General features: G+C 53.3%; 1 protein-coding gene across 1 annotated transcript; it reads left to right on the top strand.

Annotated features, from left to right (window-relative positions):
* Positions 1-1,022: 1,022 nt before the first annotated feature.
* On the top strand, positions 1,023-27,088 carry EXOC3L2 (exocyst complex component 3 like 2; the record flags this gene model as incomplete). Its single annotated transcript, XM_080703393.1, has 11 exons — positions 1,023-1,542; positions 5,784-6,405; positions 7,805-7,916; positions 9,867-9,968; positions 10,062-10,162; positions 10,309-10,419; positions 13,677-13,812; positions 20,367-20,489; positions 20,858-21,013; positions 22,280-22,401; positions 26,797-27,088. 11 exons carry the CDS (start codon positions 1,023-1,025, stop codon positions 27,086-27,088), a joined length of 2,397 nt encoding a protein of 798 aa, XP_080559519.1.

Raw genomic sequence — 27,088 nt, forward strand, 5'->3', positions numbered from 1 at the left:
TCCTTCCTTCCTTTGTTTCCTGTTCAGCACCCATTCCCCAGGGCCAGCCCCGCTCTGGGAGCTGGGACGCAGCAGTGGCCAGAGCCACAGTCCTGCCTCCCAGGGTTCCCAGTCCATCATGGGACCCTGTCCCCAGAGAGTAAAGACCTAGAGAGGGCAGGGCTGGGAGCGAGGACCACCGAGGGGCCTGACCCAGCCTAGGGATCAGGGAAGGTTTGCTGGAGGAGGGGACACTGACACTGAATCCTGAGACATGGAGAACAAGCTTCTGGGAAGAACTGGCAGACTCTGAAACTCACAGGAGCCTGGTGTCAGGAGGAGCGGAGGTGGGTGAGCACTGCTGAGGTATGCAGCGGCTGTGGCCAGGGGCTGGCTTCGTCTTAAGGGCACGAGGGAGCCATGGAAGGATCAGGAGAAGGGGAGCAAGTTTGTACTATGTTGAGGTCCGGGAGTTGCTAAGCCTAGGAGCTGGAGACCAGGGAGGAATCTGGGGCAGAGAAGTGGGCAAGGGCTCAGACTGGGGCAGGGGCTGGGATAGGAGTGGCCAAAGACGGGAGAGAGGACTCAGGAAGCCGCGTGAGCCTGCAGAAGCAGAGACTGGTCTGAGCCTCCAAAGTGATCCATCGCTCTACTGAGTTTTGTTATTGTTGGTGGTGTTTTTGTTTGTTTTCTCTGTGTGTGGGGTACTACGGGTTTGAATCCAGGGGGCATTCTGCCTCAGCTATACCTCCAGCCCTTTTTATTTATTTATACTTTGAGATACAGTCTTGCTAAATTGCTGAGACTAGCTGTGAGCCTGTGATCCTCCTCTCTCAGCCTCCCAAGTTCTGGGAATACAGGTGTGTCCCCCAGGCCCGGCTGCAACCTGGGGATAATAATAGTCACCCTGGTAGGATTGCACTGATCCCAAGGGTCACTAAGTGCTCATGTGGGTGAAATGCTGAGTACGCAGGGCGCACACCAGCCCTTCATTATCAGTGCCACTGACGGTCACTATTTTTTCCAGGTGCCCACCTGTCAACATGCCCATCCTGAAGAGCCTAGGGGTGGCAGATGCTAAGGTGCCCCGGGCAGGGACCCTGCCCCTGAGGTCCTCTCGGAACCCCTTTGAGGAAGCTCCAGGGCTGGACGAAGAGCCCGCGGAGCTGGGGACTTTGCCCAATGGAACATCGTACCGTCGGCGCGCCACCCTGGAGAAGCTGGCAGGCCTGGCCCCCTTCCGGCTCGGCTGGTCCCCGGGCCGACGGGCAGGCAGCCCTGGTGACGGGCAGCCCCGCTCTTTCTTGGGCCGTGTGCTGACACCTGGGATCCGAAGGAGCTCAGCAGATTTTGGCCTCCTGACCCGGTTTCAGGGGACCAGAGCCCAAGGAGACCAGGAGGAGGCAGGGGAGGCCGCTCGGAGGCTGGCCTTCCTGCGCCTGGGGCGTGGGCCCAAGCCCCGGCGAGCATCCCTCGCTGAGAGGGTGGTCCCCGCCGGCGAGGCAGCTCCAGAGCCCCCGCCCAAGGTCCCAGAGCCCCCAAAGATGAAGGAACCATTGTCAGGTGAGTGGGGAGTCCCGGGCAGAGCCTGGGCACTTCCAGTCATTATACTTAACCCTCCTCCTTAAGCCCATCACCATTCACATGGCCACCTCCCGTCTCCCACCTCCGCACACATCTTCACCAATCGCCCACCATCTGTATCCTAATGTCCACCCCGAGAGCATCCTACTCTCCACGGTATTTACAAACACAATGGGTCCTAGCCCCCATCCCCAACTTCCACCTCATTTTCTCCCTGAAGAAAAACTCAACCGTATCCCATTACTGGCTTGTCCGTCCTTCCTTCCTTCCTTTTTCTTTTTTGTTTTTGTTTTTGTGGTACTGGGGGGTGGAACCCAGAGGCTTTCTACCTCTGGGCTATACCCCCATACCTATTTTATATTTTATTTGGAAACAGGGTCTCACTAAGTAGCTGAGGCTGGCTTCGACCTGTGCGATCCTCCTGTCTCAGCCTCCCAAGTGCTGGGATTACAAGCGTGCGCCACAACAACCTCCTCCTCCTCCTCCTCCTCCTCCTCCTCCTCCTCCTCCTCCTCCTCCTCCTCCTTCTTCTTCTTCTTCTTCTTCTTCTTCTTCCCTCTAACACATACTGGGGATTGAATCCAAGAGCATTTTGCTTCTCAGCTACACCCCCAGCTTTATTTATTTCTTTATTTATTGGTACTGGAGATTGAACCCAGAGGCATTCTATCTCCAAGCTATACTCCCAGCCCTTTTTTAATCTTTTATTTTGAAACAGGGTCTAAATTGTGGAGGCCTTACTAAGTAGCTGAGGCTGTCTGTGAACCTGCAATCCTAAATACTGGGATTACAAGCATGTGTCACCACACCCGGCTTTTTTTTTTTATCTTGAAACAGAGTCTCACTAGTTGCTGAGGGTCCTGCTAACTTGCTGAGGCTGGCCTCTAACCTGTGACCCTCCTGTCTCAGCCTCCCGAGTACTGGGATGACAGGTGCGCACCATTCCACCCTGCTCAAGCTCGTCCTGTCAATTTATGTTCAGACTTGACCTTCAAAGTCACCTCCATACCCAACCTTTTACCATCACCCTTTAACTAAGTTCACCCAATCTACCACCATCTGGATTAGTTTCCTAGGGCTACCTTAACAAAGGAGTGCCAGAAGCCACGCTTGTAATCCCAGTATTTGGGAGGCTGAGACGGGAGGGTCACGGTTCACAGACAGCCTGAGCTACTACTTAGTGAGGCCCTTTGCAACTAGACCCTGTTTCAAAATAAAGAATAAAAAATAGGGCTGGAGGTATAGCTTGGAGGTAGAATGACCCTGGGTTCCATCCCCTGTACCACAAAAAAAAAAAAGAAAGAAAAGAAAAAGAAAAAGAAAGAAAGAAAGAAAGAAAGGAATTGGGCCCCTTCAAACAATGAAAATGTATCAGGTGTGGTGGCACATGCCATAATCCCAGTACTTGGGAGGCTAAAACTGGAAGATTGCAAGTTCAAGGACAGCTTCAGCATTTTAGTGAGGCCCTGATTTAAAATAAAAAATAAATAAAGGGCTGGGGTGTAGCTTGGAGGTATAATGCCCCAGTTCTCAGTACCAAAAATCAAACAAACAAACAAACAAACAAACAAAAAACCAGAAATGCACGATTACCCTGACCGCAATTCCTTGGAAACGCGCAAGGGACCCTTTCGTGCCTCTCTGCAGTCTCTCTGCTGTGAGCACATCTTTCTTTGTATATAAATCACTCCTAACTACATTTCCCCTTTTTATAAGGACATAAGTCATACTGGGTAGGATCTATGACCCTATGACCTCTGGAAAGACCCAATTTCCTATTAAGTTTACTCTTTGAATCCTTGGAGTTTGAACTTCACATATTGTTTTTGATGCTAGGGATAATACCCAGGGCATTCTACCTCCGAACTACACCCCAGCCCTATTTTATTTTTTATTTGAAAACAGGACCTCACTAAATTCCTGAGGCTGGCTTTGAACTTGCAATCCTCCTGTCCCAGCCTGCCAAATACTGGAATTACAAGCATGCACCACCATGCCTGGCGGCGGCGGCTGCTGCTGCTTCTTCTTCTTCTTCTTCTTCTTCTCCTTCTTTTTGAAAAAGGGTCTTGCTAAGTTTCTTTTTCTTTTTCTTTTTTCTTTTTTGGTACTGGGGGTGGAACTCAGGGGCATTCTACCTCTGAGCTATACCCCAGCTCTATTTTTTTTTTTTTTTTTTTTTTTTTTTTGCGGTTTTGGGGATGGAACCCAGGGGCATTCTACCTCTGAGCTACAGCAGCCTCTGCCTTATTTTTTATTTTTTATTTTTTATTTTGAAACCGGGTCTCACTGAGTTGCAGAGGGCCTCACTAAGTAGCTGAGGCTGTCCGCGAACCACGATCCTCTGGTCTCAGCCTCCTGATTGCTGGGATTACAAGCATGCGCCACCACGCCTGGCTCCAGCCCTTTTTTTTTTTTTTTTTTTTTTAATTCTTTGTTTTGAAACAGGATCTCACTAAGTTGCAGGGGGCCTCACTAAGTAGCTGAAGCTGGCCATGAGCCTGGATCCTCCTGCCTCAGCCTCCCAAATGCTGGGATTACAAGCGTGCGCCACCACGCCCGGCTTCTTGCTAAATTTCTGAGGCTGGCCTCCAACCTGCAATCTTCCTATCTCAGCCTCCCAAGTACTGGGATTACAGCTATGCACCGCCATGTCCAGCTTGGGAGACGCAATGGAATCCATCCTCAACCCTATTCCTACCCATACCCCAATGTCCTCAGTACCTTTTCTTCTGTTCCCACCACAAACCCATTCCATCCCATCACCAGTCTCGCCCTCTCCACACCCATCCCTCTCTCTGAATGTCATCTTTAGCCTCATTTCTATGCCCAGTATCATGAGCACCATAACAGCTCCACCCTGCGCGGAGCCTCAGTCCTCTATTCCACTCCCCATCCCATCTTCATGTCCAACTTCAGTCCTTCCCCCTCTTTGGCCTCACTGTTCAGCCCAAAGCCCAGGTCCATCTCAGAATCCTCCTTTTACCTTTCTCCCCCACCTCCTTCCTGGGTCCTGGCCCCATTCTGTCTCTCCCCAGCCCCCAGTTTCAACTCCAAACCCAAAGCCAACCTCCTTTTCCCGCTTACTCCCTCTCCACCCGCCCAGGTCCTAATCCTAAGTATTTCTGGGGTCCCATCCCCAACTTCCATCTTCAACTCCATGCACAATTCCTGTCTCCAGTCCCAACTCAGGTCCAAATGACATCTTCAAACTCCTATCACTGGGGCTGGCCGGAGTGGCGCACACCTGAAATCCCAGGACTTGGGAGGCTGAGACGGGAGCATCCAAAGTTTGAGGCCAGCCTCAGCAACTTAGGGAAACCCTCGGCAACTTAGTGAGATCTTGTTTCAAAAGTAAAATAAGGCTGGGGTGGAGCTTGGAGGTAGAAGGCCCTGGGTTCAATCCCCGATACAAGACAAAGCTCCTATTGGCTGTACTTTCTTTGCCTGGTCCACTGTCATCTGAACTCACCTCCACTCCTGTCTCCAACCCATTGCCCACCCAAGCCCTCTGTCCAGGCTCCCTCCTGCAGGCTCCGACCTCAACCTCACCCCAAAGCTGGACTCTCTGCACAGGTCCCCACCTCCATCCCGTCTTCTCCAATCCCATCCCTGAAGCCCCTTCCCCTCCCCGAGGTGTTCCAACCGCACCTAGGTTCATCTCAGACAGACCTGTCCTCCCCCAGGGCCACGTGCTGCTGAGGAGGGGTCCCTTCCCAGCCCCCTCTGTCCCCTGGTGCCCTCCACATCCTGGCCAGAAGCTATTTCGGCCCCTGGTCCCTGGGGACTGGGAGGGCACAGCGGGGAGGTGAGGAGGGGGTGACTGGAGCCCCTGCCTTCTGGAAACGGATGGGCAGAAATAGCCCTGGCCAGGAAATAGTTTCTCTGCCAGGGAGGAAGCGAGGGGGGGGGGGAGGCTTCAAGGGTAACTCTGGGCCGCTGGGACCCTTTTTCTGCCTCGGCTGGTGTCCTCTCAGCCTTAGGATGACCCTTTCCGGGGCGAGTCCGGCCTTGCCAAAAATGCCCGTCGCCACCTCCCAGACCCCATCCCAGGCCTCCAGGCTGCCCCGCTCTCCCAGCGCGCGCCCTGCCACGCCCTGGCGGGTCTCCATCTCGCCCTCACCTGGCGGGGACCCCCCCCAGCCCTCCCTCCCGCTCCCCCGGCCCCCCTCCTCGGGCGCCCTCCCTCCGGCCGCCCTCCTGACCCCCCCCCCTGCCCACAGTGCTGGAGATCCTGAGCCTGATCCAGCAGCGCGAGCTGGCGCGCGCCGACGAGCACATCCTGGAGCTGGAGGCGGAGGAGCTGGCGTCGTCGGGGGGCGGCGCGCCGGGGCCGCCGGGGCCCGAGGGCGCGGGCGCGGGCCGCCGGGCGCGGGACGTGGCGCTGCTGTACGAGGCCCTGCAGCGCGAGCTCTGGGCGCTGGTGCGCGAGACGCTGGCGGGCCCGGGGCCGGGCGCGGGCGCCGTGGCGCAGCTGGGCCAGGTGCTGGTGCAGGAGGAGGCGGCCGACGGGCGCCGGGGGCCCGGGGCCGCCCGCAGGCTGCGCGCCCGCTGGGCCGAGGCCGTGGCCCGCGCCGCGCGGGAGCGCCTGGAGGCGGCGGCGCCCGGGGCGCCCGGGGGCCTGGCGGGGCAGCTGGAGGCGCTGCGCGCGCGGCTGCTGGAGGACATGGCCGCGGTGCGGGGCCGCCTGGCGCCCGCCTACCCCGCCGGCCTGGGCGCCTTCGGCGTCTACCTGCGCGGCTACCACGGCGCGCTGGCCGAGTGGCTGGCGGCCTCCGCCCGCCGCAGGCTGCCGCTGGCCGACCGCTACGCGCTGCTGCACTGGCACAAGCGGGTGTACCCCAGGTGAGCGGGGGCCCCGTCGCACAACCAGCCCCAACCCCCGCCGGCCACCCCAGGGCCTCCATTGCCGGCCCTGTCTGGGCACTGGCGACCCACCCGCCTCCGCACCGTCCCTCCCCCGCTCCCTGGGCAGAATCTACACGCAGACGGTAGGATGTCTAGACTGGAGCGCTGTAGACGTAGAACCCCGCAGCATCGACTGCCTTAGCACCATCCACCCTCCATTCTGGACTCTCTTAGCACCAGTGGTCCTTCCAGACCAGAGCCTCCACATCGGACTGTTACACTTCTACAGTCTTAGTAACATGGACCCTTCTGGTCTTCAAAGAGTAGCATCATAGCATCAACCACCCTCCCAAACCTACAGCTGCTGGCGCAGCCCTTCCAGTTCTTAAGTCTCAGCACCACGGACGTCAGAGTCCTGGCAGCTCAGGGCTGTGGACACTTCCAGTCAAGAACCGTAGCATCGGTGACACTCATGCAGCTTGGATATTAGCTGTCTGCCCTTCCAGTCCTAGAATTTCAGCACTGTGGACCTCCGCTGTGCTAGAGAACCTTTGCCCCTCAGAGCTGAGACGGTAGGCTCACACATTCGAAGCCAGCCTCAGCAACTTAGCAAGATCAAACCAAAAAGTAAAAAGGGCTAGGGGTGTAGCTCAGAGGTAAAAACACCCCTGGGTTCAATCCCCAGTACCACAAAAACAAATAAGTAAACTAAAGGGAGTTTGCCACCTCCAAATCCCCAGCTGGAGAGTGAAGGGGGTGGGTAATTCCTCCAAAGAAGCCCCCACTGGAGGAGTGGGGAGACCTTGGCCACCAACATGGCCCACGTAGATCCAGCGAGGCTCTCAGACCACTCTGAGAGGTAGAGGCAGGATGGGAGGTGCTTCCTGGAGAGATGGACGTGCGTTAAGTCCCACTCTGAGCAGAAGAAATGAGCGGAAGTCAGGCGTGAGGGTGGGTGTCGGGAGGAGTGGGTGGGCAGGGAGGGTATGCACGGCCCAGATGTGTAGGGAGTAGGAGAGCGGGCTGCCCTGGGGAGCCCTGAGGACCAGGTGAGACGCAGGCAGGGCCGAGGAGCGGAGGCAGGAAGGAGCTTCTGCCTGGAGAAGGCGATCAAGAGTGAGGGCTGCGTGCCAGACCAGCGAGCCTGGACTTGACCCCTCTACGTCTTGCCCTGCCCGGACACCATCCATCAGTTTCTGACTCAAAGAGCAGAACCCAGGGGAACACCGGTTCCAAAGACTTCCTTTAAGAGATGAGCAGAGCCAGGGCAGAGAGAGGAAGGGAGGGACCCAGGGTCACAAACACAGCCCTGGGAGGGAGGGGGAGGACGAGGACGGGTCCCATTCCAGGCCCCACCTCTCATGAGCTCTGTCTCTTCACCCCCCCCTACCCCCAGGGAGGTCCTGGGACTGGTGGACATGGTCGCCCTGGAGAACGGGGAGCTGGGGCCCCTTCTGTCCCCTGGCACCCTGCGGGGCTTGGAGGATGAATGTGTCACAGACGTCAAGGTACCTGGGACTTGGCATTGGCGATCTGGAACTGGGAGGGCCTCTGTAGAGAGGGAGGGGTCACGGTGGGCTTGGGGGGCCTCTCCCCTCCTCTGTTCACTATTTCTATCTCTTTTCCTCTTTGTGAACTTTTTGTGTGTGGGGGGGAGTTTGAACCCAGGGACATTCTATCTCCGAGCTATATCCCCACCCTATTTTATTATTTATTATTTTTGTGTGTGTGTGGTACTGGAGATGGAAGCCAGGGGCATTCTACCTCCAAGCTACACCCACTCCAGCCCTATTTTTTTATTCTTTTGTGGTACTGGACCGGGATGGAATCCAGGGGCAGTGTACCTCCAAGCTACACCCCATCCCTAGGTTTTAGTCTTTTTTTATTTTTGAAACAGGGTCTCACTAAGTTGCGAAGGGCCTAGCCAAGAGGCTGAGGCTGTCTGAAAACCACCATCCTCTGGTGTCCGCCTCCCGAATGCTGGGATTACAAGCGTGCGCCACCACGCCCAGTTTATTCTTTATTTTGACACAGGGTCCCACTGAGTTGCAGAGGGCCTCACTAAGTAGCTGAGACTGTCCACGAACCGCAATCCTCCTGTCTCAGCCTCCCGAACGCTGGGATTACAAGTGTGCGCCACCATGCCCGGCTCATTTGTGAACTTCTAAGGTCTGTCTGAAGGCCACAGATAGGTGAACACACACTGATGGCTTCTGTCTGTGCGCACACTCCATACCAAGCACCAGCACCTTGGGGACTAGAACTGCTCAGTACAAGTTCTATACACTTCCAGCCAGCCTTCAAAGCACCATCCCAGCATGAGAACTTCTTTGCACATGGGCAGGGCCATCCTGAAGGAGACTAATAACTGAATGGGCTCAGGCGCCGCTGAGTGGAATGACCACGGCCAGCAAGCCCGCCTGCCCACCGTGGTGCTTCCTGTCCCCAGCCACAGGCATGCAATCCTTGTAACTCTAGAGTCCCAAGTCGAGAATACCACATGGCTGGCTCCTCTGGCTTGTGGAATTGAAGAAAACCAGCTGGATCAGAGAAAGGGAGATATGTAAAACTTTGGCATTCTCAAATAACAGAATCTGAGAGTCCTGACTGAGTCTCACAGCAGAACCAAGGCGCAGAGTTTACTGCCATGGAATGATGAAATGGAGACCCTTAAAGCCCCTGGCTATTAGAACCACAAATTCATGCTGGGTGTGGTGGCTCACATTTGTAATCCCAGCACTTGAGAGACTGAGACAGGAGGATCACAGGTTTGAGGCCAGGCTCAGCAACTTAGTGAGATTCGGTTTGAAATAAAATAGGGCTGGGGTGTAATCCCAGTAATTGGGAGGCTGAGACAGGAGGACCGCAGGTTCAGGGCCAGCCTCAGCTTCTTAGTGAGGTTCTCCGCAATTTAGTGAGACCCTGTTTCAAAATAATAATTTAAAAAATAGGGATGGGGTGTAGCTCGGAGGTAAAATGCCCCTGGGTTCAGCCGGGCGTGCACGCTTGTAATCCCCACGTTTGGGAGGCTGAGACAGGAGGATAGCGCAGATTCGAAGTCAGCCTCAGCTACTTAGTGAGGCTCTCAGCAACTCAGTGAGAGCCTGTTTCCAAATAAAATATAAAATAGGTCTGGGAGGATAGCCCAGAGGTAGAAAGTCTCTGGGTTCCAGCCCCAGTACCCCCCCCCCACACACACACACAAAAATCCCCCTGGGTTCAATCCCCAGTACCTCTTCAAAAAAAAAAAAAAAAGATAAAGATGATGATGATGGAGACTCATAAAGTTGAGGAATAGAGGGGCAGGGGAAGTTTTCTGGTCCAGCCTCTCTCTCTAGCATCACCTGGAGCTTGGCGTTTCTGCAAAGAATCCAGAACTGCTTGGGGTTAGGGGATCACAGGGAGAAGAAAGAGACAGAGGTCCACGGGCGGCCTGACCCCGCCTCTCCACACTCCAGGTTCAGACGCGGGCGGCCCTCCTGCGCGTGCTGCAGGAGGAGGAGGAGCAGTGGGGCAGCCCCGAGGAGCCGGCCTGCAGCCTGGCTCAGGATGTGTGCGAGGTAGGAGGCGGCTGCGAGGAGGAAAGGGGTCCCCTGAACCCTGGGGCGGGAAGGCACCCAGCCTCTCACCTCCCCTCCTTCCCCGCCCCGCAGCTGCTGGAGGAGCACACCGAGCGAGCACCTCTCATCAGCCAGGAGTTCGGGCAGCGCATGGCGCACTGCTGCCTGGGGGGGCTGGCAGAGTTCCTGCAAAGGTAGGGTCTGGGTCAGAGGGGCGAGCCTGGGCTCTAACTAGAGCGCTTCAAGTGAGGGTGCGCAGCGAGGAGGAGCCGGGGAGGGGTGGAGATCACAGGCTCCGGCGGCTGTTCTCCGTCCTGCCCGCCTGCTTCTCCTGCCCCAGCTTCCAGCAGCGGGTGGAGCGATTCCACGAGAACCCAGGAATCCGGGAGCTGCCGCCTGACAGCTACATCAGCAGGACCATCGCCCTGGTCAACTGCGGACCCCCGCTGAGGTGAGAGCGCGCGGTGTCCTGGGGGTGCCCGGTTCCACTGAGATCCCACGAGGATCACAGTGCTGACCTTATTTTTACTTGGCATGCACAGAGGACCTTAGAAGCGTATAAAAATCTGTGGGGTCCTGGAAACAACCACAGCGTCATAGATGAGTAGAATCAGAATCGTAGTTGGGCGTGGAGGGGGACACCTGTAATCCCAGTACTTGGGAGGCTGAGGCAGGAGGATCTCAGGTTCCAGGCCAGCCTCAGCAACTTAGTGAGACCCCATTTCAAAGTAAAATAAGTAAATGAATAGGGTGAGGGTACAGCTCAGAAGTATAGCACTCTTGGGTTCAATCCCCAGTGTTTTTTGTTTGTTTGTTTGTTTTTTGTTTTTTGTGCGGTACTGGGGATGAAACCCAGGGGCATTCTACCTCCGAACTGTACCCTCAGCCCTATTTTTTATTCTTTATTTGGAATCAGAGTCTCACTGAGTTGCAAAAGGCCTCACTAAGTGGCTGAGGCTATCCACGAACTGAGATCCTCCTGTCTCAGCCTCCCAACCCAGTTACTACTATTAATAAAGTGTTCTGTTGTAGGTTGGGAGCTTGGCTCAGTGGTAGAGTATGCATACACCTGTAATCTCAGTACTCAGGAGGTTGATGCAGGAGAATAGCAGGCATTGAGATTCTCATCAACCTAGTGAGACCTTGTTTTTCTAAAAAACAAACAAAACAAAACAAAACAAAAAAACCCGCCAGGCATGGTGGCACACACTTGTAATCCCAGCATTCAGAAGCAGAGACTGGAGGATCATGGTTCGCAGACAGCCTCAGCTACTAAGAGAGGCCCTTTGCAACTGAGGGAGACCCTGTTTCCAAATAAAAAATAAAATTGAGCTGGAGTTGTAGCTCAGAAGTAGAACCCTCAATCCCCAGTACCACAATAAATAAATAAATACATAAATAAATACATAAATAAATACATAAATACATAAATATAATAAAATGAAAAAAATAGGGCTGGGGGGTGCAGGTCAGAAGTAAAATGCCCTGGGTTGTTCAATCCCCATGTCACGAAAAAGTATTGAGATTTTTTTTAGCGTGAAACAGAGTATCACTGAGTTGCTGAGAGTCTTGCTAAATTACTGAGGGTAGGCTTGAACCTGGGATCCTCCTGTCTCAGCCTCCCAAGTACTGGGATTATAGGCATGCACTATGCCAGGCTCTTGTTCCTTTTTAATATCTGAACCTTACTCTGCTGCTTGACTGTCCCACCACCACTTACTTACTTATTTATTTATTTATTTATTTATTTATTTATTTAGTGGTATGGGGGATGGAACCCAGGGGCATTCTACCTCCAAGCTACACCTCCAGCCCTATTTTTATTTTCCTTTATTTTGAAACAAGGTCTCACTAAGTTACAAAGGGCCTCATTAAGTAGGTGAGGCTGGCCATGAACCACATCCTCCTGTCTCAGCCTCCCAAGTACTGGGACTACAACATGTGCCACCACGCCCGGCCTGTGGATGGACATTGGCTCCACATTTCCAGGGGAGAGCCCTGCACACGCATCATCTGGGCAGGGGGTTGCATCCCTGGGGGGAGGTCTGTGGGAGAAGACCAGAGAAGTAGGCACTGCTGCCATGACGGAAACCAGAAGGGTAGAATTCCAGAATTGCAGGCTAAGTTCAGAACCAGATAGAATGGTGGCCTGTTCGTGCTCACCCAGAAAGCATCAAGAGGGACTTCAGAAGCCAGGGGTGGCGGTGCATGCTGGTAATCCCAGTACTTGGGAGGCTGACACAGGAGGACCACAGGTTTGAGGCCAGCCTTAGCAACTTAGTGAGACCCTGTTTCAAAATTAAAAATAAAAAGGAACCCGGCGTGGGGGCACACGCTTGTAATCCCTGTACTTGGGAGGCGGAGACAGGAGGGCCGCGCAGGTTTGAAGCCAGCCTCAGCTGGCTTAAAAGACCCTGTTTCTAAATAAAATATAAAAAATAGGTCTGGGACTGTAGCCCGGAGGTAGAAGGGTTCCATCCCCAGTACCACCTAAATAAATAAATAAATAAATAAATAAGCCAGGTGTGGTGGCACACCTTGTAATCCCTGCCTTTGGGAGGCTGAGACAGAAGGATTGCGGTTCGCAGACAGCCTCAGCTACTTAGTGAGGCCCTTTACAACTTAGCGAGACTCTGTTTCAAAGTAAAGAATAATAAACCGGGCGTGGTGGCGCACGCTTGTAATCCCCGTGCTTGGGAGGCTGAGACAGGAGGATCGCACAGGTTCGAAGCCAGCCTCAGCTACTTAGTGAGGCTCTCAGCAACCTAGTGAGACCCTGTTTCCAAATAAAATATAAAATAGATCTGGGAGTATATCCCAAAGGTAGAAAGCCCCTGGGTTCCACCCCCAGTACCACCAAAAAAAAAAAGTAAAGAATAATAATTTTAAAAATAGGGCAGGGGGTGTAGCTTGAAGGTTGACCGCCCCTGTGTTCCATCCCCAGACATGCAAAAAAATAAATAAGTAAATAAATAAATAAATAAGAGATCCGGGCATGATCCCACCTGCCTTTTATCCCAGTATTTGGGAGGCTGACACCAGAGGACCACAGGTTTAAGGGCAGCCTCAGCAAGAAGTGAGACTCTGGTCAACCCATTGAGACCCTGTTTCAAAATAAAAATAAAATATGGCTGGGAGTTTAGCTTGGAAGTAGAATGCCCCTGGGTTTAATCTTCTGTATTAGAAAGAAAGAAGGAAAGAAAAGAAAAAGAGGGAGAGTGGGAGAGACCTCTTCCCCCCCCCAATATATTCCAGACAACTCCCAGTCTCCTGATATCCCTAGTTATCCCTCAGTGTCCCAGATATCCCCCAGCCCTCCAGATAGTTTCCAGCTCCCTGAAATTCTCCAGACTACCTCTAGTCTCCCCCAGATATCCAGATATTCCCTGGACACCTAGGTATCCCTCAGTCCCCCCATATTTTCCGACCCTACACACACACCCCAGCCCCACATCCTGGAGTCCTCCAACACCCTCCACTCCCTAAACATTTCACATCCCCCCAACACCCCAGCTCCAGACACCCCCAACCTCCCAGGCATCTGCTGACATTTCATAGCCCCTAGACCTTCCCTGACCTAATTGGTCCCCCATCTGTGAGGCTACTTCCAGACCCCACAAAACACAGCCCACCTTAGCAGAGGCTGGTCCAGGTGGCTGGGCTGAGGTGTTGGGGCTCCTTGACTTTCGGCTCTGCTGACCCCCACAGGGCTCTGGCCGAGCGGTTGGCCAGGGTGGGGCCCCCTGAAAGTGAGCCGGCCCGAGAAGCCTCCGCCAGCGCTCTGGACCGGGTGACCCGGCTCTGCCACCGTGTCCTGGCCGACCTGCTGTTCCAGGAGCTGCAGGTGAGTGAGCAGGGGGCGGGGGGGGGGGAGGGCAGGACAGGGAAGCACCCCCATCTCACAGTTCCTTTCAGCCCGTGACTCAGTGTTGGGGAAGCAGTGGGGGATGATGACCATGCTTGGGTCGTTTGGGGGGGCAGAAGGGTGCAGGAAAGAAGAGGTGGCAGGATGTGGTCAAAGGAAGGACAGAGGGCCACCAGCAGGAGAGGGGCCTGGGTGGCACTCTCCACACCAAGGTCCCCCAAATCCACACCCAGCTCTCCTAGACCTGGAGCCCCATGCACCCATCTCTGGGCCCCCGTGCACACCCTGTGGTTCAGGCCAGGTCCCCAGGTGCACGCGTGTGTAGAGTGGGTATGGGGTGGGGGGACAGGTGTCAGGAGCTTAGGATGCGCCCTCGCTACATGCCCTACAGCCGGTCACGTCTCCTCTCCTCCGTGCTCAGAATCCTCCCCTGGCTCCCAGGTCACTCAGAGCAAAAGCCAAAGCCCTCATCACGACCCCAGGGCCCCACACAGTCTGCCCTGTTCCTCCCAGCCCTCATGGCCATGAGCTCGCCCCTTAATTACTCCACTCCCGCTACCCCAGCCCCTTTGCTGGCTTGACTCTGCCCCCGCACACATTCCAGCCTCCAGGCCTTTGTATTTACCATTCCCTCTGCCTGGAATGCTCTCCCTCTGATGGCCCTGCAGCTCTCACCACCTCTCGCCTCTTTCAAGTCTTGACTCAAACGTTACCTTCTCAGAAAGTCTTTCCCTGATCTTACATAGAAGCCCCTGTGAATAGGGCGTGGTCGCGTGCACCTGCAGTCCCAGCTACTCCGGAGACAGAGGCAGTGGGATGGCTTGAACCTTAGGAGTTCTGGGCCAGCCAGAAGACAGCAATGACTTGTCTCTTAAAAAATATAGAAGCCCTGGCCAGGCATGGTGGCGCACACTTGTAATCCCAGCATTTGGGTGGCTAAGACCAGAGGATCGCGGTTCACGGACAGCCTCAGCTATTCAGTGAGGCCCTCCATAACTTAGTGAGAACCTGTTTCAAAATAAAGAATAAAAGCCAGGCGTGGTGGCACACGATTGTAATCCCCGTGCTTGGGAGGCAGAAACAGGAGGATCGCGCAGGTTTGAAGCCAGCCTCACTGGCTTAAGAGACCCTGTTTCCAAATAAAATATAAAATAGGTCTGGGAGTGTAGCTCAGAGTTAGAAGGGTTCCATTCCCAGTACCACCAAAAATTAAAAATAAAAAAAGAATAAAAAAATAGGGCAGGGGTGTAGCTCGGAGGTCAAATGTCCCTGGGTTCCATCCCCAGACCCACAAAAAAAAAAAAAAAAAAAAAAAAAAAAAAAAATATATATATATATATATATATATATATATATAAAAATTTAAAAATATATATATATACTAAAAAATATATATATATATATATATATATATATATATATGTGTGGAGAGAGAAAGAGAGAGAGAGAGAGAGAGAGAGAGAGAGAGAGAGACCCCCTTAGCTGAGCATGGTGGTGCACGCCTGTAATTGCAGTACTTGGGAAGCTGAGACAGGAGGATCACAGGCTCGAAATCAGCCTTAGCAATATAGCGAGACTCCCAGCAATCTTATGAGAGCCTGTTTCAAAACTAAACAAAAAGGGCTTGGGCCAGGTGTGGTGGCGCACCCTTGTAATCCCAGTACTTGAGAGGCTGAGACAGGAGGATCACAGGTTTGTGGTTAGCCTCAGCTAGTTAGTAAAGCCTTCCACAATTTAGTGAGACCCTGTTTTAAAATAAAGTATAAAATATAGGGCTGGGGTGTAGATCAGAGGTAGAATGCCCCTGGGTTCAATCCCTACAACCAAAAAAAAGGTGCTCTTGAGATTCTTCCTCCTGACTCTGCTACACTTGTTTCCCAAAGCTCTAACCACCTGCCATGCCATGCCCTTTGCCTTTATGTGTGTGTGTACGTATTGTTTTTGGGCTTTGCACATGCTAGGTAAGTGCTCTGTGCTCTACCACTGAGCTACATTCCTAATCCCCAGCCCGCCCTTTTATAATGTGCTTCTCCCCACTGGAATGTTTGTTCCTCAAGGGCATGAATGAGTTGGAAATTCTCTAAAATAACTTTTTATCACAGAAAAATTCAAAAGTAGCCCGGCATGGTGGCACATGCCTGTAAGGCCAGTTCTTGGGAGGCTGAGACAGGACAATCACAGGTTTAAGGCCGGCCTCAGCAACTGAGAAAGACCCTCGGCAAGTGCCAGACCCTGTTGCAAAACAAAAAAACAGGGGGCTGGGAGTAGAGCTCAGAAGAAGAATGTCCACCCTGGGTTCAATCTCTTGCAGAAAGAAAAGAGAGAGAGAGAGAGAGAGAGAGAGAGAGAGAGAGAGAGAGGGAGGGAGGGAGGGAGGGAGGGAGGGAGGGAGGGAGGGAGGGAGGGAGGGAGGGAGGGAAGGAAGGAGGGAGGGAGGGAATTTCAAACATCCATACCTCAAAGTAGGTAGAACAGCAGTCTGGGCCCTGGTGGGGGGAGGGCCCAGTCCTAACAAGTCTGTCAACTCCTGGCCCCCACTTCTCCCCTCTGAATCTTTTGGGGTTCTGTGACTCTTTTGGGGCTGCAGGGCCTCTGACTTGCAAGTGCTCTGCTACTGAGCCACACCCCAACCCTGCCCCTCTGAATTTTGTGTGTGTGTGTGTGTGTGTGTGTGTGTGTGTGTGTGTGTGGTACTGGGGATGGAGCCCAGGGGCATTCTACCTCCAAGGTACATCCTCAGTCCTATTTTATATTCTTTAGTTTGAAACAGGGTCTCACTGAGTTGCAAAAGGACCTCACTAAGCTGAGGCTGGCTGTGAAGCGCGATGCTCCTGTCTCAGCCTCCCGAGTGCTGGTACTACAGTGTGTGCCCCCACGCCCGCTCCCACTGGATTCTTTAAAATTCCCCTGAAATCGCCGGGCGTGGTGGCGCACGCTTGTAATCCCCGCGCTTGGGAGGCAGAGACAGGAGGATCGCGCAGGTTCGAAGCCAGCCGCGCGCGCTGGCTTAGGAGACCCTGTTTCCAAATATAAAATGTAAAAAGAGGTCTGGGAGTGTAGCCCGGAGGTAGAAGGGCTTCCAGGAACCCCCGTACCACCAAAAAAAAAATTCCCCTGAAATCCTAACATTCTGTCATTTCGTTCAACACTTCAGCAAAAGACACAAAATCTTGTATGTGTGTGTGCGCGCGCGCGTGCGCGCGCGTGTGTGTGTGTGTGTGTGTGTGTGTGTGTGTGTGATACTGGGGGTGGAACCCAGAGGCATTCTATCTCTGAGCTACACCCCCTGCCCTATTTTTTACTCTTTATTTTGAAACCGGGTCTCACTGAGTTGCGGAGGGCCTCCCTAAGTAGCTGAGGCTGTCCGCGAACCCTGATCCTCCGGTCTCAGCCTCCCGAATGCTGGGATTACAAGCGTGCGCCATTCATGCCCAGCTCTTTTTAAAATAAATAGAACCAACAGTGTTATACCTGACAAATGGAACAATAAATGCTTCATACCATCCGGTACGGAGTTCTCAGCAACAGCAAACTCGGTGCTGAGCGGTCACTGTGCTGGGTGCTGAACGGGAAGCATGAATTCCTTGAATTCTCACCGTGCCCTGGGAGACGGGGCTTACCATCATCTGTTTCACAGAGGAGGAAGTCGAGGCATAACAGGTGGCAGAGCCCAGGCAACCTGACTCAAGTCCATGATGGGCGTGTGTGTGTGTCTGTGTGTGGTAGTGGGGACTTAACCCAGGGGCGTTCTACCACTGAGCTATATACCCAAGCCCCCCCTTTTTTTGTGGTACTGGGGTTCCTGGAAGCCCTTCTACTTCCGGGCTACACTCCCAGACCTATTTTTATATTTTTGAAACAGGGTCTCTTATACCAGCGCGGCTGGCTTCAAACCTGCGCGATCCTCCTGTCTCCGCCTCCCAAGCGTGGGGATTACAAGCGTGCGCCACCACGCCCGGCTTCCCCAAGCCCATTTTATTTTTAGTTAACTTAACTAATTTTATGGAGGGGTACTGGCAACTGAACCCAGAGGCAGTCTACCTCTGAACTATACCCCTAGCCCCATTTTATATTTTTTATTTATTTACTTTTTTTTTGCGGGTCTGGGGATGGAACCCAGGGGCATTTGACCTCCGAGTCCTATTTTTTTATTCTTTATTTTGAAACCGGGTCTCACTGAGTTGCAGAGGGCCTCACTAAGTAGCTGAGGCTGTCGGCGAACTGCCATCCTCTGGTCTCAGCCTCCCGAATACTGGGATGACAGGTGTGCGCCCCCGCCATGCCTGGCTTTATTTTTTATTTTGAAACAGAGTTTCACTAAGTTGTTAAGGGCCTTATTCAGTTGCTAAGGTTGGCCTCAAACCCATTGGCCTCAAACCCATGATCATCCTGTCTCAGCCTCCCAAGTACTGGGATTACAAGTGTGAGTGTGTCACCACACCTCATTTATTTTTTATTTCGAAACAGTGCCCAAATACTGGGATTACATGCGTGCATCACTACTCTCAGCTTATGTATGTGGAGAGAGAGAGAGAGAGAGAGAGAGAGAGAGGACGAACAAGGTAGGTCAGGGACAAAGGGGAGGAGAGAGACTGGGAAAAGTAATTGGGACAGAGAAAAAGAAATATCACAGAAAGCTAGAGAGGAGAGGAACTCAGTGCTGTTGCGTGTGCACCAGTGTGTGTGAATGCGAGGGAATGAACACATGTGCACGTGGACATGTGTGTGTGTGTTTTCATCAGGCAGAATGGGGGCCTGGAGAGCTTCCAGGGGCCCTGTGTTTTCAGGCCGCCTCATGCCCTGCTTTTCAACAAAAGTCCACAAGCCCCATTTTTGGAAGTTCAGAAAATTAAGCTGTTAGCTGGGTGTGATGGCACACACTTGTAATCCCAATACTTGGGAGGCTGAGACAGGAGGATGGCAGGTTCGCCGCCAGCCTCAGCTACTTAGTGAGACCCTGTTTCAAATAAAAAATAAAGAGCCGATCGTGATGGTGCACGCTTGTAATCCCAGCATTCGGGAGGCTGAGACAGGAGGATCGCGGTTTGGGAATAGCCTCACCTAGTTAGTGAGGCCCCTTGCAACTCAGTAAGATCCTGTTTCAAATTAAAGAATGAAAAATAGGGCTGGGGTGGAGGTAGAATGCCCCTGGGTTCCACCCTTAGTACCACACCAAAAAAAAAAATTAAAAGAATAAAAAATCGGGCTGGGGGTGTTGTAGCTCAGAGGTAGAATGCCCCTGGGTTCCATCCCCAATGCCACAAAAAAGAAAAAAGAAAAGAAAGGAAGAAAGAAAGAAAGCTGGGCTGTAGTCAGAATGAAAGTTGAGGATGGGGCGCTGGCCTGTGGGTTGGGGCCTGCTTCAGGTACCCTGAACACCGACCTGATGTCTCAATCCTGGGTCCTGTGTCCACAAAGCTGCAGGTCTCCTCCACCCTGCCAGACTCTATCTCAGGGACAGACCCGTGGCCATCCCCACCCAGGCGCTTGCAGACACCTCTTTTCCCTCCCCCGAGGTGGTCACTAATTCCATCCTATGTGTTCTCCCACCTAGATCTTCTTGCCCCTCCTCACTCCTTCCTCTCTGCCCTCCCTATCTAGCCTCTTCTTTAATTTCTGCCTCCTCCAGTCTTGCCTCCTTCCATCCATCTGGATAAAGCAAAATCTGAACATCTCCCTCCCCTGCTCAGAACCTGCCATGGCTCCCCAGTGCCCCTAGGAAAAAGCTGGAGCTCTTCACATCCCCAGGAGGGCCTGCCCACCCCATCAGCCTCATCTCTCCAGTTACCATCACATGCCTGGAATAAGCTACTGGTGCGGGCTTCAGGGTTACACCGTCCCCCAGCCCCCACTTAGAGGTCCCCAAGCTTGGTTCATGTTCTTGCCTTGCTGTGGTTGTCTTAAAGTTCTGAATCCTATTTTTTTTTTTTTTTTTTTTTTTTTTTTTTTTGCGGTTACCAGGGATGGAACCCAGGGGCACTGTACCTCCAAGCTACACCTCCAGTCTGATTTTGTAGTCTTTTTTTATTTTGAAACAGGGTCCCACTGAGTTGCGAAGGGCCTAAGTAGCTGAGGCTGTCCTCAAACTGTGATCCTCCTGTCTCAGCCTACCGAATGCTGGGATTACAACCGTGTGTCACCACGCCTGGCTTCTGAATCATTTTTTAGTGAGGGTCCCTGTTTTCCTTCTGCATTTGGTCTGGAGAGCTATGCAGGTGGTCTTCTTCCTGGACCTCTGACCCGCCTGCCATCTGAAGCCTGCACCTTGGTCTTCCTGGCTCTTCCCTCTGTGTGGGCAGCTCCCACTCCCTCCTCACTGGCCTGGGCCCCAGCCTGATGTGCCCTCTTCCAGGAAGCCCTTCCTACCTTCAACTCCCAGCTTCCTGTCCCCTGGACTCCCCAGTCCTGGCCATGCCAGCTCTGGGTTGGCACTATCTGGGGACCAGTCCTGTCCCCTCTGGACTGTGAGCCTGGCAGCGAAGTCTCCTCCACTTCCTGCCTTGACCTCCCCGCACTCTCTCTCTCCCACCCAGCCACACTTCGCCAAGCTGATGCGCCGGAAGTGGCTGAGCAGCTCGGAGGCCCTGGACCGCATCGTGGGCACGCTGGGTGCTCAGGCCCTGGCACTACGCAGGATGCAGGACGAGCCCTACCAGGTGCGCCTGCCGCGGGGTGCGAGGACGCCCGCGCTGGGCGGGGGGTGGGGGGTCCAGGGGGGAGCGGTGGCGTCTGCCTGGAGTCTCTGGGAGCCGCGGGGCGAGCTGCTGGGAGGTACAGCTTGGGGAATGGGGGATGCTAGGATGGGCACCTTTTGGGGATCGGCTGTTCCAGGACGCGTTCGCGGGTTGCTCAGGGGGACCAGGAGGGTGGAACAGGTGGGGAGGCCAGGGTCACCCGGTGGGGGACACGAGAGCCGCTCAGACACGCGGGCTGGGGCGGGGGCTCCGCGCCCGGCGGGGGGGAGGCCCAGGGAGGGTCCCGGGCGCCCTGCCCCCCGGTCACGCCCGGTGTCCCCGCCCCGCAGGCGCTGGTGGCCGAGCTGCACCGCCGGGCGCTGGTGGAGTACGTGCGGCCCCTGCTCCGCGGGCGCCTGCGCTGCCGCTCGGCGCGGACCCGCAGCCGCGTGGCCGGGAGGCTCCGGGAGGACGCGGCGCAGCTGCAGCGGCTGTTCAGGCGGCTGGTGAGTGGGCCCCCAGCCCCCAGGAGCCACGGCGGACCCTGGCCCCGGAGAATCCCGGGCCTCAGAGGCCAGACCCTGGGGGGACGGCGACCCCCGGCGCTCCGATGCCTGCCCAGGGCGTGGCGGGGCCGGCTTCCCTCCGCGCCCGCCCAGCTGCAGAAGGAGCCCCAGGACCCCGGCCCAGGGCCCGGGATTCGTGTTCAATGCTCGGCAGAGTTGACACCCATACACGTCAGCTGCTCGTAAAGAGCACAAACAGGAGTTCAATGCCACAGAAACTCAGAATCGCCAAACCCAAGAATTTTGAAGCTCCAGGGCTTAGTTGTGCCCAGTTGTAATCAGCAGGACTGGGAGGGGAATTTGCATTTCTAGTGTAGTTACTAGCCCAGAATCCTTGGAACCCCGCCTCCCGGGTTGGAAACATTTTTGGAAATAATTATGAGTTTAGGTGGATATACTGCCCGTCGGGCATTACATTCCTGTGCTTGTAATTCCAGGGCTTGGGAGGCTGAGACAGGAAGATTGCAGGTTCAAAGCCAGCCTCAGCAACTTGATGAAACTCTCAGCAACCGAGTGAAACCCTGTTTCCAGATTAAAAAATAAAATAAAATACAGCTGGTGCTGTAGCTCAGAAGTAGAATGACCCTGGTTCAATCAGCACACAAACACACACACAATAATAATAATAATAATAATGATAATAACAATTAATAATAATAATAATAATAACGGGTTTACATGCAGTTATAAGAATGAATACATAGCAGTCTCCCTTATCAAGCTTCCCCCAATAGGAACATTCTGCAAACTTGAAATCATTTTTTTTTGTTTTGTTTTGGGTATGGAACCCGGTGGCATTCTACCTTTGACCCACGCCCAGAACTCTATTTTACTTTTTATTTGGAAATAGGGGCTCGCTGAGTTGCTGAGGCTGGTCTCTAACCTGTGATCCTCTGTCTCAGTTTCCCAAGTATTGGAATTATAGGCATATGCCACCATGATGGGCTGGAATAGATTTTAAGACCTGTGGCTCAGTCCCAGATAGCTGCAAAACCAGGAATAGAGTACTGTATGGGTGTTCATTCAAATATCTGAAGATTCCAGATAACCTCTGGATCGCCCGTCATCTGACCCTTTATACAGATGGGTAAAACTAAAGCCTGGAGGAGCAGGAAGAACTGGGAAGGCCCAGTTCCCATGTGGGGATGGGGATCCAGGATGGGGGCCAGGGATGGGGCTGAGATACCTCTGGGCCCTCCCGCGCAGGAGTCCCAGGCCTCGTGGCTGGACGCCTTGGTACCGCATCTGGCTGAAGTCTTGCAGCTGGAAGACACGCCCAGCATCCAGGTGGAGGTGGGGGTGCTGGTGCGCGACTACCCGGACATCAGGTGAGAGGCCCTCCGGCCGCCTCCCCGCCGCCTGGCGGAGGTCCCTGGTGCGCCTTGGCATCCGTCTTGCGTTTCCTGCCTCCTGGGCAAGGGGGGTGGGGGGAGGCGGCCAGCGTGTCTGATGGCCGTTTCCTGCTGGAACCAGGGCATTATTAATACGATTTCCCTCCTTCTCCTGCCCGCCGCCACCAGGTCTTGCAAACAAACAGGCGGCCGCAGGAAGCCCAGGGCAGGGGGGCGCGGGGTGGGGGGGGGCGGCAGGAAGGGCTGGCCGGCAGGGGAGCTGCGCGGAACACGGGACGCGCACGGGCACGCGGGCGCACACGCATGGGGACACGAGCAGGCACTGGCACACCCAGAGCCTGGTGGGCCATTTCCTTTCCATGTGACCTCCTCGGAGCCTCAGTTTCCTCATCTGCTCCCTCGAGATAATAGGATTGCTCAGAGAATTATTCTTTGCTGCATTATTACGGGAATTCACCGTCATGGTTGTAATTATTATCAGCTGCAGCAGCGGCAGCAATAATTCCAGCTGTCTTGACTCGTGATAAGAATCCTGCATGCCCACTCAATGCCAGGTAGAACTGGTGCAAGCTGGAGCCAGGCATGGCGGTGCACTCCTGTAATTCCAGTACTTGGAAGGCTGAGACAGGGAGGATTATAGATTGGAGGCTAGCCTCCGCAATTTAGCAAGACGCCCCCTCCTCTGCAACAATTTAGCAATCCATTTCAAAATTTAAAGAGATAAGCTGGGTGTGGTGGTACACCCTTGTAATTCCAGCATTTGGGAAGCTGAGACAGGAGGAGCTCAGGTTCTTGGCCAGCCTCAGTTACTTAGGCCCTCTGCAATTTAGTGAGACTCTGTCTTAAATTAAAGAATAGCCGGGCGTGGTGGCACACGCTTGTCATCCCAGCGCTTGGGAGGCTGAGACAGGAGGATCCTGCAGGTTCGAAGTCGGCTTCAGCTACTTAGTGAGGCTCTCAGCAACTTAGTGAGACCCTGTTTCCAAATAAAATATAAAATAGGTCTGGGAGTGTAGCCCGGAGGTAGAAAGCTCCTAGGTTCTACCCCCAGTACCACAAGAAAGAAGAAAGAAAGAAAGCATAAAAGTAGGGCTGAGGGTGTAGCTTGAAGGTAGAGTGCCCCTGTGTTCTATCCCCAGGACTGAAAAAAGTAAATTAATTAATTAAAATAAATCAAACTGAGCATGGTGGCCCACACTTATAATCACAGTATTTGGAAGGCTGAGACAGGAGAAAGACTGGCTCATGGCCAGCCTCGGCACCTTAGAGAGGCCCTGCCTCAAAATAAAAGATAAACTAGGGCTGAGGATGTCGCTCAGAGGTAGAATGTCCCTGGGTTCAATCCCCAGTACCACAAAATAATAAAAATTAAAATTAAAAATAGAAAGGACTGGATGTGGAACTCAGAGGTAGAAGAATACTCCCCAGTACCAAAAAAAAAAAAAAAAGAAAGAAAGAAAGAAAAGAAATGCAGAGCTGGGCGTGGTGATGTACACTTGTAATCCCAGCATTTGGAAGGCTGAGACGGAGGATCACAGTTTGTGGATAGCCTCAGCTACTTATAGAGGCCCTCCGCAGCTGTTTCAAAATAAAGAATAACAGCCGGGCGTGGCGGCGCACGCTTGTAATCCCAGCATTCGGGAGGCTGAGACCTGTAGGATCACGGTTCGTGGACAGCCTCAGCTACTTAGTGAGGCTCTCTGCAACTCAGTGAGACCCGGTTTCAAAATAAAAAGGATAAAAAATAGGGCAGGGGATGTAGCTCAGAGGTCAAATGCCCCTGGGTTCTATCCCCAGACCCGCACAAAAAAAGAAAGAAAGAAAGAAAGAAAGAAAGAATAAAAAATAGAGCAGGGGGTGTAGCTCGGAGGTCAAATGCCTCTGGGTTCCATCCCCAGACCCTACACACACACACACACACAAAAAAAAAAAAAAAAAAAAAAAGCAGGGATAATATATGCAAGTAACTAAGTAGTTAGCATAAATTAGCAGCAGCAGCAGCATCAATTCAAAAATTTTAAATGTCACAATTAGCAAGTGGTAAGGAGACTTGAACCCAGACAGCAGACTGGCTCAGGCTGCACCCCTGGCCTCTCCCAGCAGCCACGTGCAGGGACAGAGCTCACAGGTGAAGCTGAGGCATGAGAACTGACTAGAAGGTCACGGCTTAGTCATGTCTAGAGCCCTGGAGCCCCATCAGGTCCCAAAGGGTCCTAAGCATCCCAGCAGTTTGGAGGTTCTGAACTGGAATCTCACACAGTGGATCAGAACTTGAATCTGAAGCTGAGTTTGAGAGTTCGCAGGCTGGGGGTTGGGCATGGTGTCACACACCTATTGTCCTAATGCTTAGGAGACTGAAACAGGTGGATCACAGGTCCCAGGCCAGCCTCAGCAACTTAGGCCCTCCATACCTTAGTGAGACTGTGTTTCAAAATACAAATAAGAAAAAGGGCCAGGGGTGTAGCTCAGAGGTAGGATTCCCCTGGGTTCAATCCTCAGTACCACAAAATAAATAAATAAATAAATAAATAAATAAATAAATAAATAAATAAGGAAAGAAAGAACTAGGGCTGGGGGTGTAGCTCAGGTCATCCCGAGGTTGCATCCTTATTATAAGAGAGACAGAGAGAGAGAGACTCCGAGACCTCGAGACCAGGAGACCAGGCCGGGCTGGGAGGACCCACTTCTGAACTGTTCTGGAGCTTGGTTTTGCTGGAAGGTTCTTGGGCCACGTTGTATTTGTTTTGGAGCTGCAGGGATTGCAAACCCTGGATACGATACTGGAAGATGAAGACACTGAGCTGGGCTGGAGGTCGTAGTGAAGGTCTAGGGCTCTGCTTGAAAATGAACTTTCTGGAAATGAACGCGGGCCTCGGGACCCTGAGTTGGTCCACGCGGTGGTTCTAGAGGGTTCTGGAAGGTTGCATTTAGGAGTAAGGGTTGCAGAATGGAGCTGATTTTGCGAGCGAAGTTTCTGGTTGGAGTGAGGGTCCCCGATGTGGATTTGAATCGTGGAGTGGAACGCGATTCTGGGAATGTGTTAAGAGGGCTGTATGAGGTGAGTCCTCCAGGGCCATATTAGGAGATGAAAGTTCTAGAATGAGCTCTAAATGGAGAGATACAGGGGTAGGAGATGAGAGTGAGTAGACGCTTTGAGGCTGGATGTGAGTGATGGTTGCAGGGACGCTTAGAAAGAACGTGAGTTTGAGGCTGAGAGTTTGCTGTGGGCTTCTGTGGGCTCAAGGGTCCTGAAATTGAGGAGATGGCTGAGCTAAACTGAGGGTTAGCTGAAGATGAGCCGGGCACACGCCTGTAATCCTAGTACTTGGGAGACTAAGACTGGAGGATTGCAGGTTTGATGCCAGCCTCAGCAACTTAGTGAGACTCTGTTTCAAAATAAAAAATTAAAAGGGCTGGAGGTGTAGCCCGGAGGTAGAATGCCCTTGGGTTCAACCCCTAGTACCAAAAAAAAAAAAAAAAAGGTTGATGGTTAATTTTATTTATTTATTTTTTTGGTGGTACTGGGGTTCCTGGAAGCCCTTCTACCTCCTGGCTACACTCCCAGACCTATTTTATTTTTGGAAACAGGGTCTCTTAAGCCAGCGCGGCTGGCTTCAAACCTGTACAATCCTCCTGTCTCTGCCTCCCAAGCGCGGGGATTACAAGCGTGCACCACCACGCCCAGCAATTTTTTTTTTTTTTTTTTTTTTTGGTGGTACTGGGGTTCCTGGAAGCCCTTCTACCTCCGGGCTACACTCACAGACCTATTTTATACTTTTTTTTTTTTTTTTTTTTTGGAAACAGGGTCTCTTAAGCCAGCGCGGCTGGCTTCGAACCTGTGCGATCTTACTGTCTCCACCTCCCAAGCGCGGGGATTACAAGCGTGCGCCATCATGCCCGGTGTTGATGGTTAATTTTAATCCAATTCCCAGGGAAGGATTTAAAAATAGATTCAGCCGGGCATGGTTGCGTACACTTGTAATCCCTAGTATTTGTTAGGAGGCTGTGACAGGAGGATCGCGGTTCACAGCCAGCCTTAGCTACTTGGTGAGGTCCTCTGTAACTCAGTGAGACCCTGTTTCAAACTAAATAATAATTTAAAAATAGGGCTGGGGGTGTAGCTCAGAGGGAGAATGTCCCTGGGTTCCATCTCCAGTACAACAAAAATAATTAAATAAATAAATTAATTAATAAATATAGGTTCAGGGGTCTGGCATTAGGAAGGGATGGGAGGAAGAAGATAGCCGAGGAGTGGGGCAAAGAAGCTTCAGAGACTCCGGGTCGGGTGGGGTTCAGGTGGGGTGCACAGGTGTGTTAGAGGTGTGTCTGGGACCAAGGGCCTCACACACCTGTCTGTTCCTCTGCCCCCAGGCGGAAGCATGTGGCAGCCCTCCTGGACATACGTGGCCTGCACAACACAGCTGCCCGCCAGGAGATCCTGGCCGTGGCCCGGGACCTGGAACTGTCTGAGGGTGGAGCCCTGTCAACCCCTCGGGACCGTGCCTTCTTCTCAGACATCCCCGTGCCCCGACCTCCTTTCTGCCTCAGCCTCCCTCTCTTTCTCGGCAGCCTCCCCCTCTCCCGACTGGCCAGGCCCAATCTGGCCTGCCTGCCCCTGCGGCCTCGGCCTCCATCTGCAGCGAGGCCCCGGGCCCAGCGCTGA

Source organism: Muscardinus avellanarius (genome assembly GCF_963383645.1).
Source record: "Muscardinus avellanarius genome assembly, chromosome: 10".
Lineage (NCBI taxonomy): Eukaryota > Metazoa > Chordata > Mammalia > Rodentia > Gliridae > Muscardinus > Muscardinus avellanarius.